Source organism: Pleurodeles waltl, chromosome 1_1 (assembly GCF_031143425.1).
Source record: "Pleurodeles waltl isolate 20211129_DDA chromosome 1_1, aPleWal1.hap1.20221129, whole genome shotgun sequence".
NCBI classification, from domain to species: domain Eukaryota; kingdom Metazoa; phylum Chordata; class Amphibia; order Caudata; family Salamandridae; genus Pleurodeles; species Pleurodeles waltl.
The window spans coordinates 85,582,339-85,596,168 of NC_090436.1; the positions used below are offsets into that span (position 1 = coordinate 85,582,339).

The 13,830-nt window shown below is 48.7% G+C and overlaps 1 protein-coding gene across 1 annotated transcript in view; it reads left to right on the top strand.

Moving 5' to 3' along the window:
• The window catches only part of NOL6 (nucleolar protein 6), a 455,500-nt gene that overhangs the window by 428,827 nt on the left and 12,843 nt on the right, over positions 1–13,830 (top strand). The window contains exon 24 of the mRNA XM_069217421.1: positions 9,033–9,233. Coding sequence (XP_069073522.1) covers positions 9,033–9,233 — 201 coding nt within the window. The remainder of the gene's footprint in view (positions 1–9,032; positions 9,234–13,830) is intronic.

Here is a 13,830-nt window from a genome sequence, read left to right on the forward strand (position 1 = left end):
TGCACAAAGCTTGCACCCAGAAGGGTTGCCGTGCGGGGGGTGATGGGGGGGGGAGGTGGTTGCTTCCAGTCGAGTCCTGTGAGACCGGCAATTCCCTGTCTGCTGGGCCCTGGGCTGCCTATTAGGCAGCGACAAGCTCTGTGCTGCAGTTCGCCTGTGTAAAGTCCTAAGAGGCCTGTACTGCCTGCTGGGCGCAGTGCTTCCTGCCGATTCCTGTGCTGCCTGCCATGCACTGTGCTGCCTGTTGGGAGCTTTCTTTCTAGTCAGGCTTTGTCAGTCTCTGGCCCCCCCCCCCGCCTGCCTGTGAAGGCCAGTAAGGCCTATGATTGCTGCTAGGTCCTTGTCTGACTGTCAAGTGGCAGTCTCTGTGCTGCCCCCTTCCTGTGAACTGCTGTGCTGTCTGACAGGGCCTGCCTTTAGTGCTGGTGGCGCCCTGTGCAACATTGTTTGTTGGCACCCCCCAGTGACCACCTCTGCCACGGATTCCCTCACTACTATCCATCACCACTCTCTCTCAGATGCATTTCATTAGTTTTATACCACCACTCATACTGGGAAATATCCCTTACAACGCAATCAATGCAATGCAATGCATTGACCATGCTGCTATTACCACAAATATGGGGCTAGCATGGATGCCTTTACCACACATGTCTTTACCAAGCATATGCGTGGTTACAGCATAGAGAGCGGTCTAGCTGTCCGGGTGGAACAGGAAGAAGCAGAGGAGAGAGCGGTAAGTAGGGCTGTGGCCGGGTTTAGGGTGGGAGGTCGGGTTCATTTTTAGGACAGGGTAGGGTCGGGGTAGTTTTTAGGACATGGTGGGGTAGGTTTTAGGGTTCTGGGGGGCAGGGGCATCAAGGTAGTTTTTAGGGTAGTTCAGGGTAGGTTTTAGGGTTCAGAGTGGGGGCGGGTAGTTTTTAGGACAGGGCAGGGTTACTTTTAGGGCTCAGGGTGGGGGGTTAGGGCTCAGGGCAGGGGCAGTTTTAACTGATTGGGCAGGGTGGAGTATGGTATCAGGTGTAAGGGGGCAGGGCGGGGAGAATTTACCACGCATGTTTCTTTACCAAACATTCTTTTACAGCGAAATTCGTTGTAAAGGCATGAGTAGTAAAGACACGGTCGTTGTTGAGACCGCGATGTTAAGGCATGCATGATATACGCATGTGTTGTTCCATCATTCAGCCCCCACACCAGTCTAGGGTGTCAAAGCACTTTACATCACACAGATATTACGCAGAGACAATCATCATACAGGGAGTGCAGAATTATTAGGCAAATGAGTATTTTGACCACATCATCCTCTTTATGCATGTTGTCTTACTCCAAGCTGTACAGGCTCGAAAGCCTACTACCAATTAAGCATATTAGGTGATGTGCATCTCTGTAATGAGAAGGGGTGTGGTCTAATGGCATCAACACCCTATATCAGGTGTGCATAATTATTAGGCAACTTCCTTTCCTTTGGCAAAATGGGTCAAAAGAAGGACTTGGCAGGCTCAGAAAAGTCAAAAATAGTGAGATATCTTGCAGAGGGATGCAGCACTCTTAAAATTGCAAAGCTTCTGAAGCGTGATCATCGAACAATCAAGCGTTTCATTCAAAATAGTCAACAGGGTCGCAAGAAGCGTGTGGAAAAACCAAGGCGCAAAATAACTGCCCATGAACTGAGAAAAGTCAAGCGTGCAGCTGCCACGATGCCACTTGCCACCAGTTTGGCCATATTTCAGAGCTGCAACATCACTGGAGTGCCCAAAAGCACAAGGTGTGCAATACTCAGAGACATGGCCAAGGTAAGAAAGGCTGAAAGACGACCACCACTGAACAAGACACACAAGCTGAAACGTCAAGACTGGGCCAAGAAATATCTCAATACTGATTTTTCTAAGGTTTTATGGACTGATGAAATGAGAGTGAGTCTTGATGGGCCAGATGGATGGGCCCGTGGCTGGATTGGTAAAGGGCAGAGAGCTCCAGTCCGACTCAGACGCCAGCAAGGTGGAGGTGGAGTACTGGTTTGGGCTGGTATCATCAAAGATGAGCTTGTGGGGCCTTTTCGGGTTGAGGATGGAGTCAAGCTCAACTCCCAGTCCTACTGCCAGTTCCTCGAAGACACCTTCTTCAAGCAGTGGTACAGGAAGAAGTCTGCATCCTTCAAGAAAAACATGATTTTCATGCAGGACAATGCTCCATCACACACGTCCAAGTACTCCACAGCGTGGCTGGCAAGAAAGGGTATAAAAGAAGGAAATCTAATGACATGGCCTCCTTGTTCACCTGATCTGAACCCCATTGAGAACCTGTGGTCCATCATCAAATGTGAGATTTACAAGGAGGGAAAACAGTACACCTCTCTGAACAGTGTCTGGGAGGCTGTGGTTGCTGCTGCACGCAATGTTGATGGTGAACAGATCAAAACACTGACAGAATCCATGGATGGCAGGCTTTTGAGTGTCCTTGCAAAGAAAGGTGGCTATATTGGTCACTGATTTGTTTTTGTTTTGTTTTTGAATGTCAGAAATGTATATTTGTGAATGTTGAGATGTTATATTGGTTTCACTGGTAATAATAAATAATTGAAATGGGTATATATTTTTTTTTGTTAAGTTGCCTAATAATTATGCACAGTAATAGTCACCTGCACACACAGATATCCCCCTAACATAGCTAAAACTAAAAACAAACTAAAAACTACTTCCAAAAATATTCAGCTTTGATATTAATGAGTTTTTTGGGTTCATTGAGAACATGGTTGTTGTTCAATAATAAAATTAATCCTCAAAAATACAACTTGCCTAATAATTCTGCACTCCCTGTATATGTGTAAATCAGTGTATATGAAATGTTACATAAGACAGAGGACGACAAGGTGTAGGTGTCATAGGTCATCCATACTGGTAGCAGGTATAGTTTAAGAGTGGTTTATCTGGAGAAGCGCAAACTCAGAATTTAAAACATAACACCATGGTTGGGGGCTTTCTTTAATAATAAGAATTGATTTGCACTCAAATTAACTTGTTTTGCAACACTAAGTTAATGAAAAAGTGGGGGGAAATCATAACGCTCTAATCTATACCTTGATGTTTGCATGCAGCTCTTTGATAAGTTCATTGCTCACTGTTCTATATTCAGTTTTAATTTATAAATTGCAGGGGACAAAAAAGGAGCTCTCTAATGTAGGAAGCTGGCCTGGTATGTGGTGAGTACCTATGGTATTATCACCTTATACCAGGTCCAGGTATCCCCTTATTAGTGAGGTGTAGGCAGTGTCTAGAAGCCAGGGCTCTCTAGTGGTAGCTGCGGATGAGCAGCCAAGACTTACCTAGGAGACATGCAAAGCTCATGCAATACCACTGTAGTCACACAGCACTTGCACACATGAAAGAAACATGTGTTATGAAAATAAAGGTTCCTTATTACAGTAACACAAACACGAAAACACTAGATAGGCAATACTCCCAATAGGATGTAAGTAGCACACTATCATATGTACAGCAGCAATCAGAAGTTGGCATAAAAAGCAATAGAAAATAGTGAAAAGCAATAGGCAATACTGAAGGCCTAGGGGGGACCAGACCATATACTAAAAAAGTGGATTGCGAAAGCTGGGTCCCCACGCAAGGAAGTGGAATCTGTAGAGGGGAGCTGCAGGAACTAGGAAACCCCAAAGGTAAGTAGCAGAGTGCCCTCCAGTGACCAGGAGAAAAGAGGTAAGTTACTGGTTTTTCCCCAACCCACCAAAAGGACTTCAGAGAAGGATATTACAAAACGCAGGCAAGACTGCAAGAAGCTAGAGGTGGATCCTGGAAGAGGAAGACTTGGAAAAGAAGGGGACCAAGTCCAGTTTACGTAGGAGTGTCCAGTCGTGGCAGGAGCCACTACCCACCCATCTGTGGATGCAGGAGTTGCTCGGCCGGGAGATGAAGACGGTCAGCAGTGCAGCACTGGAGCAGATGAAGCGTTCCTAGGTGATGCAGTCGATGTCCCATGCGGGATGAAGAATTGCTGTCAGTCTGTGGTGTGGAAAACCAACCAGCAAGCCTTGGCAAAGGCAAATGTCGCAGTAGGACAAAAGTGGAGCTGCCGGGGACCAGCAAGGTCCAGGGGGACTTAACCCATGGAGGGTAGTCCCAGGTGACCCTCAGCATGGCAGAGAGTCTGGAGAAGGAGAGGCAGCCCCCACAGAAGACCTACAGGCAAGGAGCCCAGGAGCTGCAGAGAGGCCCACGCAGCACACATGAAGAGAGGTCCCATGTCGCAGGCGAAGCACGTTGAAGGCTGTGCTTCACAGAGAAGAGTGCTGGGGACTGGGGCTACATGGAGCCTGAAGATCCCTTGGAGGAGATAACAACAGGCCTTGGTAGCTGCAAGAGACGCAGTGCATGGGGGTACTGTCCTGCGTGGAAGGCAAGGACCTACCTACTCCAAAGTTGGACAGCTGGTAGAGAGGACCAAGGAGACCACTCCAGACTATCACCCCCTGATGCAGGATCCACGCAGCTCAGGAGCAGAGGAGATCCACGCAGCCGGTCGTTGTTGCAGTTGGTGCCTGCAGATGCAGGTAAGTGACTCCTTCACTCCAAGGAATTTTCCTTCTTTCTTCTCATGCAGACTGAAGACTTGCTGCCCTCAGAGGAAGCACAGCCGGGCTAATGTTGCAGTTGCTGGAAGGAGCCAGAGAAACAATGCTGCAGGGTGAAGTCGCTGCTGGAGCTGCAGATTGTAGATTCCTGTGAAGTCCAGTTGCGGTTCCAGTGGCCAGAAGTCAAAGTAAACGTTGCAGAGGAGTCCTGCTGGAATCTTGCACATTGAATCTGAGGACCCACCCAAGAGGCAAACCCTAAATAGCCCAGAAAGTGGGATTGGTCACCTAGCAGGGTGACCACCTAGGAGGGGGCTGTGACGTCACCTGCCTGACCTGGCCACTCAGATGCTCACAGAGGCCTCTGCCCACCTTGGATTCAAGATGGCAGAATCAAGTGGCCACCTGGAGGAGCTCCAGGCACCACCCCTGGGGTGGTGATGGACAGGGGAGTGGTTACACCCATTTCCATTGTCCTGTTTCGCACCAGAGTAGGGGCTGAGGTCCCTGAACTGGTACAGACTGGTTTATGCAAGGAGGCCCTTCAGAGCATACCATTAGCTTGGCGAGGGTACCCCTCCCAACCCTTGTAACACCTATTTCCAAATGGAGAGGGTGTTGCCTCCCTCTTCCAAAGGAAATCCTTTGTTCTGCCTTCCTGGGCATGAGCTGCTCAAGCAGCAGAAGGAGGGCAGAAATCTGTCTGAGGGGTGGCAGCAGCATGGGCTGCCCGGAAAACCCTAGAAAGCTGATAGGAGCAATGCTGGGGATCCTCTAAGGAGCCCCCAAAGTGCATGGAATCATACAAACAATACTGACAATAGGATTGGGGTATGATTCTGACATGTTTGTTACCAAACATGCCCAGGTTCTGAGTTGCCATTATGTAGCTGGACAGAGGGAGTGACCTATGTCCAGTACACTTGTAAAATGGCGTCCCCGCACTCACGAGGTCCAGGAAAATGTAGCTGGAGTTCGTGGGGGCACCTCTGCTCCTCCAGAGGTGCCCTCACACACAGGTACTTGCACCCTGCCCTCTGGCTAGGAGGGCCTGCCATAGAGGTGACTTAGAGTGACCTGGTGCAGTGACCTGAAGTGAAAGGGTGCATGCACCTTTTCACGCAGGCTGCAATGGCAGGCCTCCAGACATGGTTTACATGGGCTCCTATGGGTGGCATAATACATGCTGCAGCCCATGGGGAACCCCTGATCCCCCAATGCCCTGGGTACCATATACTAGGGACTTATAAGGGGCACCAGTACGCCAAATGTGGGGTGTGTGTGGTCCAAACAACCAAATTTAATGGGAGAGAGCACTGGGGTCCTGGTTAGCAGGATCCCAGTGAACACAGTCAAAAGTAGGGTAACCATGCCAAAAAGAGGGTACTTTCCTGCATCTGACAAAAGCAGTAACCCACTGACCTATTCACATTATATAGACTTTGTGATCTGCATGTAGACGTTCTTTGTAGCAGGCATAGTAACCCTGTACGTTATGATGAGTCAAAACTCCGACTAGACAAAACTTCAATCTCTCTTCAGGAAGACCATTAATCACTGGAATTATCTTGAGATTTTTATTGTTGCCTGAAAACTGTTGATGGCAAGGAACACCCAACAGGTGCTTTTAAAGTCAGAATATACTTGCAATCACAGCACCCCCATCCTAAGTCAGCACCCGGTGCAGCGGCACCGGTTGCATCGCCCTAGAGCCGGCCCTGCTGCCTTACCTAGCCCTGTCCATCTCTCAGGCCATCTGGTTCTTCCTGGGACCCGTGCTGTGTGCTAGTCTCTCTGCCGTCTATCCAGCAGTGCCAGGCTCTGTACCACCACAGCCTGTGAAGTCCTGCAAAGCCTGTGAGCTGCCCCAGTGCTGGCTTCCATCCACAGGCCATTGGCAGGAAATGAGATTTACAGACAGCCCTTGGCCTTCAGAGCGGGCTTTCACAAATACCAGGAAGGCTGAGGGAGAGACAGGGGACCGAAATGTTGGGGAGGCAGGATGTCAACTTAGGGGACAATAATTAGCTCTGGGGCAGGCAAGCTGGAGACAGAGGAGAGAAGAGAGTGAGAGAGAGGTGACAGAAACGGGTGCCCTAACAAACATTGCTGCACAGGGTGCCACCAGCGCGCTAAAGCCTGCCCGGCTTATATCTCACAGTAACTCAACAACACTGTTTTTAGAACGGGAGATACTCTGCAACACAGCACTGGATTTAAAAAGAAAGGGAGTTACTTGGCAATACTTTATTTAATTACCCAAACCTCTTTACCTTCTCAAATCTTGCTGCTGTCTTCAGGGTTCGATTTTCAAGGGAAGGGTAGGGCTCAGGAGGGACGGGATGCAGACAGCAATCAACAAAGGGCCTCTCTTCTCCCTTTGTTCTCAGAAGTGCAGACTGCAGGCAGCTGTGGGGCAAGGTGAGAAGGAATCCCTTGTGTGCTGTAGCACAACAAAAGGGCAGAGGGCAAGTGTCCTGGAGGCAGGTCACAGGTCAAGTGCAGGGCCAGTATAGGTAGCGCTTTCACGCGGCGCTAATGGCCCTGCGAATTACAGAACAGAAGGGAAAATTCTTCTGTCCCCTCGTCCCCCCCACCCTTGTCCCCGTGTCCCCCCCCCACTCCAAAATCTGGGGGGGACATATCCCCCGCGTCCCCCACACTTCCTACGCCCATGACTGACAGTAATATGTGCCAACGCCTCTTTATCACAGGGGCCACGTTCTGTGGATGAACTCTTCAGTCCTACTAGGGAACACAACGAGAGGATTCTTTTCAGGGGATTACGCCCACCTTGTTCCTTCCGTTATGTGGTATAGGGTCACTCAAATAGTCATATGCGGGGAGTTCTTTACACTCACTCTACCCTGGTGGCTACAGTGCAGAAGGTATATGGCAGTAGGAACAGGGTTTCTTGGGTTCTTCTTTCTAGGTCATGCCTGTGCTGATCTCACTAGCTTTGGACATGAGAATAACCCCGCAGGACAGGCTGGCAGTCCTTAGGGTCAGTGTGAGGGACACTTTCTCTGTTCCGAGCTGTAGGTTAAAAGACTTGAAGGCTGGGTACGATAATTTGCCCTAAGAACATGATGTACCTGCTTGACCGCCAGCTGAGAATAAAAAAACACCCATTTAGTATAAATAAATAATTGCTTCCCTCAGAAGACTGTCCCAGAGCCTTATCCACCCACAGAGTTGGTATCCTCCACTGTGGGTTGCATGTATGACCCACTTACTGCTCTTCTTTCGGCCTTCTGCCGCTTGGCATCATCCCCATCCTGATCCACTCTGGGCACTGGAGCAAACCACTGGCAGCACATGACGTCAATTTGGGCGACCTGTTGAAAGACGAAACCAATGTAAGCCCTTTTGACAGTCCATATAATTGTCCATTGTGTAGGTGGGACTTTTAGGTCAGTTACAGTATCTATCACCTTGAATACTTCTCCCAACATCCTTGGCCGTATTTCCGGGTTCTTGAACTTGGGTAGCTGGTGGGTCAAAAAAAAAAAATACAATCTTCAACCAAGGCGAGAAGGAAAGTTGTTGTGCATGTTTAGAAATAATTGTAAGCAGTGTGCCATGAAGGTTGGGTTGGCATTTGAGCACTTTATTAAAACCGATGAAATAGTCCCTTATTTAATTTCTTATTGTGATAACTAACCATTGGCTGCCTGTTGTGAAATGCTTTGGGAACATTATGTTCTTTAGGTACATTATGTTCTTTAGGTGTTTGACAGTGAGGTGCTGCCTGTCACCTGTCGGAGAGAATTTAATGAAGAGGAATGTGTGGTTGAACTGGGGGTGGGTGAGGGCGAGGCAGGTCAGATTGAAATAAATCGTTTCTATTATGTTCTCTGCGGTGGTGGTGGGGGGGGGGGGTAGGCTCTGCAGGGTCGTTGATGGAGGGCTACTTATACAAGTAATTGTGTTCTCTAAGGGCACTCTGAGATCTTAGCTTGCTTCAATACAGCCTCGAGCTGATATTTTCTTAGTTTGCACCAGTTCTACCTCTTTTTTTCTGTACAGCAATAAGAGATGTAAGTATCTGATGTGTGGATAATCTTTCTGAAGTTTGTCACCAAAATGCTACCAAGTGTTGATTGTATTGGCTCCTGGCGTGTTTAGTGATGTTTCAAGTTTCTCATCGGAAGGCTCCATGCAGGTGTTTGCGGTAGATGCAGTAATGCATACCAGCTACTGACATATCCTTGGCAGTACTCTGTATGCATGGTCACCAGTACTCGTAAACCTGTTTGTCTGATATACCTGGGTACTGAAGAGTACCGTACACTGTGTGCATGATGCATGTGCGGTGGAGAATGCACTTGGGCGCCCATTGGACTGAGTCATTGGCATGGTCCCTCTTTCTATTGTTTGAACAAATACAACTGGATAGAGCATACATTTCCTAATTCTCTTTTCTCCATCCCTTCCTTCCAACCTGCAGCTGATTTTCCGCCCACCCTTGGACTTCTACGATGTCCTGATCCACCTGAACCCGAAGCAGATCCCGAGGCACCGGGAGGCTGTGGACAAACCCTTGAAGTCCTTCACGCGGGGGATGCTGAGTAGCGACGCGATGGTGAAGACCCTCTTCATTCCTGTCGTGGACTATGACCCGGTCCAGTGCTACCTTCGGGAGCTGAGGGTAAGGGCACATTCACTCACCCCCTGAGAGCTCCATAACAACACTTTTAGCCAACAGTTCATGTGTGTGAGTTTGACACTTGAAGCACAACACTGTAATTATTACAAAAATGTAGTTTGCAGGAAAGGATCACTGTCTGAGATCCAAGACACAAGTCAGGACTGTGCTGTGGCAGAAGTCAGACAAATTAGAAGATTTGCTGGGTCTGTCAGTCGTGCCATCAATATTTATGTATCCGCAATAACTTGTTCTTAATTTAATATTTGTTTTTGTCTGCTAAAGGTGAGATGTTGACAGCACTGTAAACAGTGTATGATCTGTAACTACATAATATTGACAATGTTCCTCAAAACTGGACTTGGAATAAGGGATGCAGGTAAAACCCTGGACCTCTGACTGAGGAAGAGGCCGCGTTCACATCTGGATGGGACCCTGAGCCCACCTGGTCTTGTAAGCACACCTGAGGTAGAGATTCACAGTAGGAACATAACGATTTGCTGCTGTGCAGAGATGGTGCTCTTGTTGGATTGTTACTCTCAGAAAGCCCAGTAAGTAGCATGGATTGGGTTATATTTTTTTAAATAATTTCGGGCAGGAAGAATGAGCCCTCTTGGCCTCCATTGAAAACAGTCCAAACCACGAGCTGTGTTTGCGCAAACAGCGCAAAGCAACACTGGCATTAAAGTCTATTCAAAGGCTGCCTTCGGCTCTGGTCTAACTGATTGCCCGGTTTATCTCAGTCGTGCCCTCCATTGTACTGTGAGAGTAAGGCGTTTCCATGCTTGTGCCCTGTGAGTCACAGTTTTATACAAGCTAAGCCTCTCTTTTATGCCAGTTAGTGTTTGATGCCATATAAACTTTCCAAAGAGTACAACTGACTGAGTCAATCTGAATGAATGCCAGTAGTGTTAACAGCGGCTCTTCAATATACCATTGAATGCAGCGGTTCGTTTGCTTTGACATTTACAGTTCGCACCAGTGCTCTGTAGGGGCTGTCATACATATTATTTTCCGTAGATGATTTCTGCCTAGTATCTCACCTCATTGGTGCTGGTTGTACTGGTCTCTCATGTAGTGTATTTTAACTTAAGTGTTCTTAAGACATTTAACCAGTGGCGTAACAAGGGCCCCCGCAGCCCCTGAGATGCGGGGAGGAGGGGGGCCCTGAGCTCCAGGGGGCCCCCACAGCACCCTGGTCTGAGAGCTCCTGGGTGAGTCGCCCCCCCCCCCCCCCCCACACCCTGTACTTTGCAGTGGACCCCCTCAAGTTTCGTTACGCCACTGCACAGAACAGTTGATTTTCAGGAGGGCAGGGCCAGGCATAACGCTGGAAGGACCGCGTTTTCCAGCAGAGGAGGCAGAGATGGTAATAGAGGCGATGGCAACAGCAGCTCATCATTTTCTGAGGCTGGTGTGTGCCTTGCGTGGTTGGTCACAGTAGCTGTCTGAGGTGAGGCTATCAGAGGAGGTAGGAGATGCCCGGCCTCACCAATTGGTGACCTTTCACTGCCATCCTGTGTGGGTCTTGGATACTCCAAAACACTTGATGCTCTTGGGATGTCCAAAGTGTTGTCTTATTTTGCAAAATGTACTTCACAGTTGGGTTCCGTGCTCAAGCCAGGAGCTCGATATTTGTTCCAAAATACTGAATCTTAGTAAATAGGAAATTGGTCTCCTTCCTGTGAAAAGGTAATGGCTGAGAGGAAAAATGCAGGAAAAAAATAGATCACCTGAGGTAGGCTCCCATCTGAGATAGGCCGTGCTTTATCACTTTTTCACTTTATCGCTCAGACCGAGCCACATTTGCACACCCAGCCCTCCAAGTTGCTAATGTCTTCCTTGTTCATTGCTTCAGTGCTCTTTGATTAGGTTGGAGTATTCTAACTGTATGTTTGGCGGGATTATAGCTACATTCATAGCACAACCTTAGAAGGTTGGGTTCAGAGTAGCCTGCGTTATCCGTGTATGAAGTCAGAGAAACACCTGGCATTTGCATTGCATCAAGTTAGGTGAGATCCATCCTGAAACTAGGATAGCATTCAAGATCTCACGCTTTGTGAAACTAGCCGACAGAAAGAGTGGTCCATTCTACTTTGGCATAATCTGACCGACTATTGACCCCCCTGTAGTATAAAATCACGCTCCGTCATTCTACTTCTGACTTCAGGGGGCAGAGGTCCTTAATAAAAGCTTTTTAATAGGAATCGTAAGACTGTAGGATTCAGGAGTTGAATGGATGGAAGTTTCAGACCAGGCAATGGCTGCTGTAAGTGCTCAAGACCCCGCCATTCCTGCCCATGCTTAAAAGTTCATCAAAGTGGCCCAGTCTCACTAAACCCCTTCCCTGATCTATCAGCTCCCGAGCCGGCCCTTCCTACATTGATGACTTTCATCCTGTCAGGGATGGTATCTTCACATTCTTGTAACTGGCTGCCTTCTGCCCTTTGTAAGCTCCCCTGTCCCAAAGTGCTAGTATCTTAATTTTCGAATGCCCTTGGTGGAGATAACCTGGGTGGAACTACCCTGACACGAGGAGGACAACTACCGAACATGTGTTAGCCTTTATTTCTGTGAAGTGGAGGGCTACTTGTGGAATATCCCATCTGTTGCTGTGTAAATTACGATGGGAAAATATGAGATAGACCACTTCTAATCTCCCTATGGCCTTTTCCCCTCTCTGCTGAGGGCATGGTATGGCATATATTTATTTCAGACCAGGATGCCCTATTCTGTCAGGAAACATCCCGAACCATGAATCCGGAAGAACGAAGTTGTGAACAACTAAAGTGGAACAACGCTTTCGTTAACCACAACTTCGTTTTTCTGTGACTTAATGACGCATGTGCTGAACAACGCACATGCGTGGTTAAGGTACAGAAGAAAGGAAGTCTGCTTCTGAGGAGGACGCGGTCAGGTGTGTGGGGCTGGGGCCGTTTTAGGGACGGGTTGGGTTAGTTTAGGTTTTGGGGGTGGGGTCGCAGTAGTTTTAGGGGTGGGTTGGGTGTTTTTAGGGGTGGGGTGGGGGGTCGGCGTAGTTTAGGTCTTAGGGAGGGTGGGGGCTTTCTGTAGTTAGGAGTGGGGGTGGGGGGTTGGGCTAGTTTAGGGGCGGTGGGGGGTCGCAGTAGTTTGAGGGGGGTGTGGGGTTGGGGTATTTTTAGTTTTTAGGGGCAGGGTTGGGGGGGGTCAGGGTAGTTTAGGTTTTAGGGGGTGGGGTGGTTGCAGTAGTTTTAGAGGCGGTGTTGGGGGGGGTCGGGGTATTTTTAGTTTTTAGGGGTGGGTGGGGGGGTGGTAGTTTAGGTTTTAGGGGTGTGGTGGATTGCAGTAGTTTTAGGGGCGGGTGGGGTGTCGGGTAGTTTAGGTTTTAGGGGGGGTCGCTATAGTTTTAGGGGTGGGGTGGGGTCGGGGTATTTGTTTTTTCAGGGGCTGGGGTGGGAGGGTCGGGGTAGTTTAGGTTTTAGGGAGGTGGGGGGTCGCAGTAGTTTAAGGGGCAGGGGTTGGAGGTAGGGGTATTTTTAGTTTTTAGGGGTGGGGGTCGGGGTAGTTTAGGTTTGTGGGTTGCAGTAGTTTTAGGGGCGGTCGTGGGGGGTCGGGGTAGTTTCGGTTTTAGGGGGTGGGGGGTCGCTGTAGTTCTAGGTGCTGGGGTGGGGAGGTTTGGGTATTTTTAGTTTTTAGGAGCAGGGTGGGGGAGTCGGGGTAGTTTAGGTTTTAGGGGGGTGGGCGGTCCGGTAGTTTTAGGGTTGGGGTTGGGGTAGTTTGTTTTAGGGGGTGGGGGGCCACGGTAGTTTTAGGGCAGGGGTCGGGGTAGTTTAGGTTTTAGGGGGTGGGGTGGTCACAGTTGTTTTAGGGGCAGAGTGGGGGTTTGGCTATTTTTAGTTTTTAGTGGGGTGGAGGGTCGCAGTAGTTTTAGGGGCAGAGGTAGTTTTAAGTTTTAGGGGTGGGGTCGGGGTAGTGGGGTAGGGGTAGAATCGTTTTTAGGGGTGGGGGGTTGGGGTACGATTGTTTTAGGGTGGGGGGTCGCATGCTGGAACCATGCATGTCATTCCACACATGCCTTTACTAGGAATGCCTTTACAATGAAAAATCATTGTTTAGGCATGCGTGGTTCCAGCATTCGTGGTTCCGAATTATATTCTAAAATGACAAAGTTTATTAGAAAGTTAAGTGAATTTCAAGAGGCGGATGAAACAGCTGTGACCTGGCTGAGGGCTTTAGAGAAGATGACTGATAAGTAAATTCCCCACTGCAGCAGGGGCGGACACAGTACCTTCTTGATTCATAGGAAAGGCTTGCAGCTATCCTTTGCAATGTGGGACCCAAGAAGCAGACGGAGAGAAATCCAACCAGTCACCAAAAAACCTGAGGTAATGCATGGAGTTGGGCAGACGCGCAGTGGACTGATATAATTCTTATGAGGCTGCTGCAAGTGTTCAAAACAACCAGCAACAAGCAACGTGTGATGCACTGAGCAGTTGCCAAACAGTATTTTATAGAGGGAAACCTGGATGAGGAAGTAGGTGAGATGGGTAATACATCCCTACCCTCTTAGATAGTTTTTTATAAAAATAATGAAGCAGATCCAGGTAATCCTCCCCAAAGT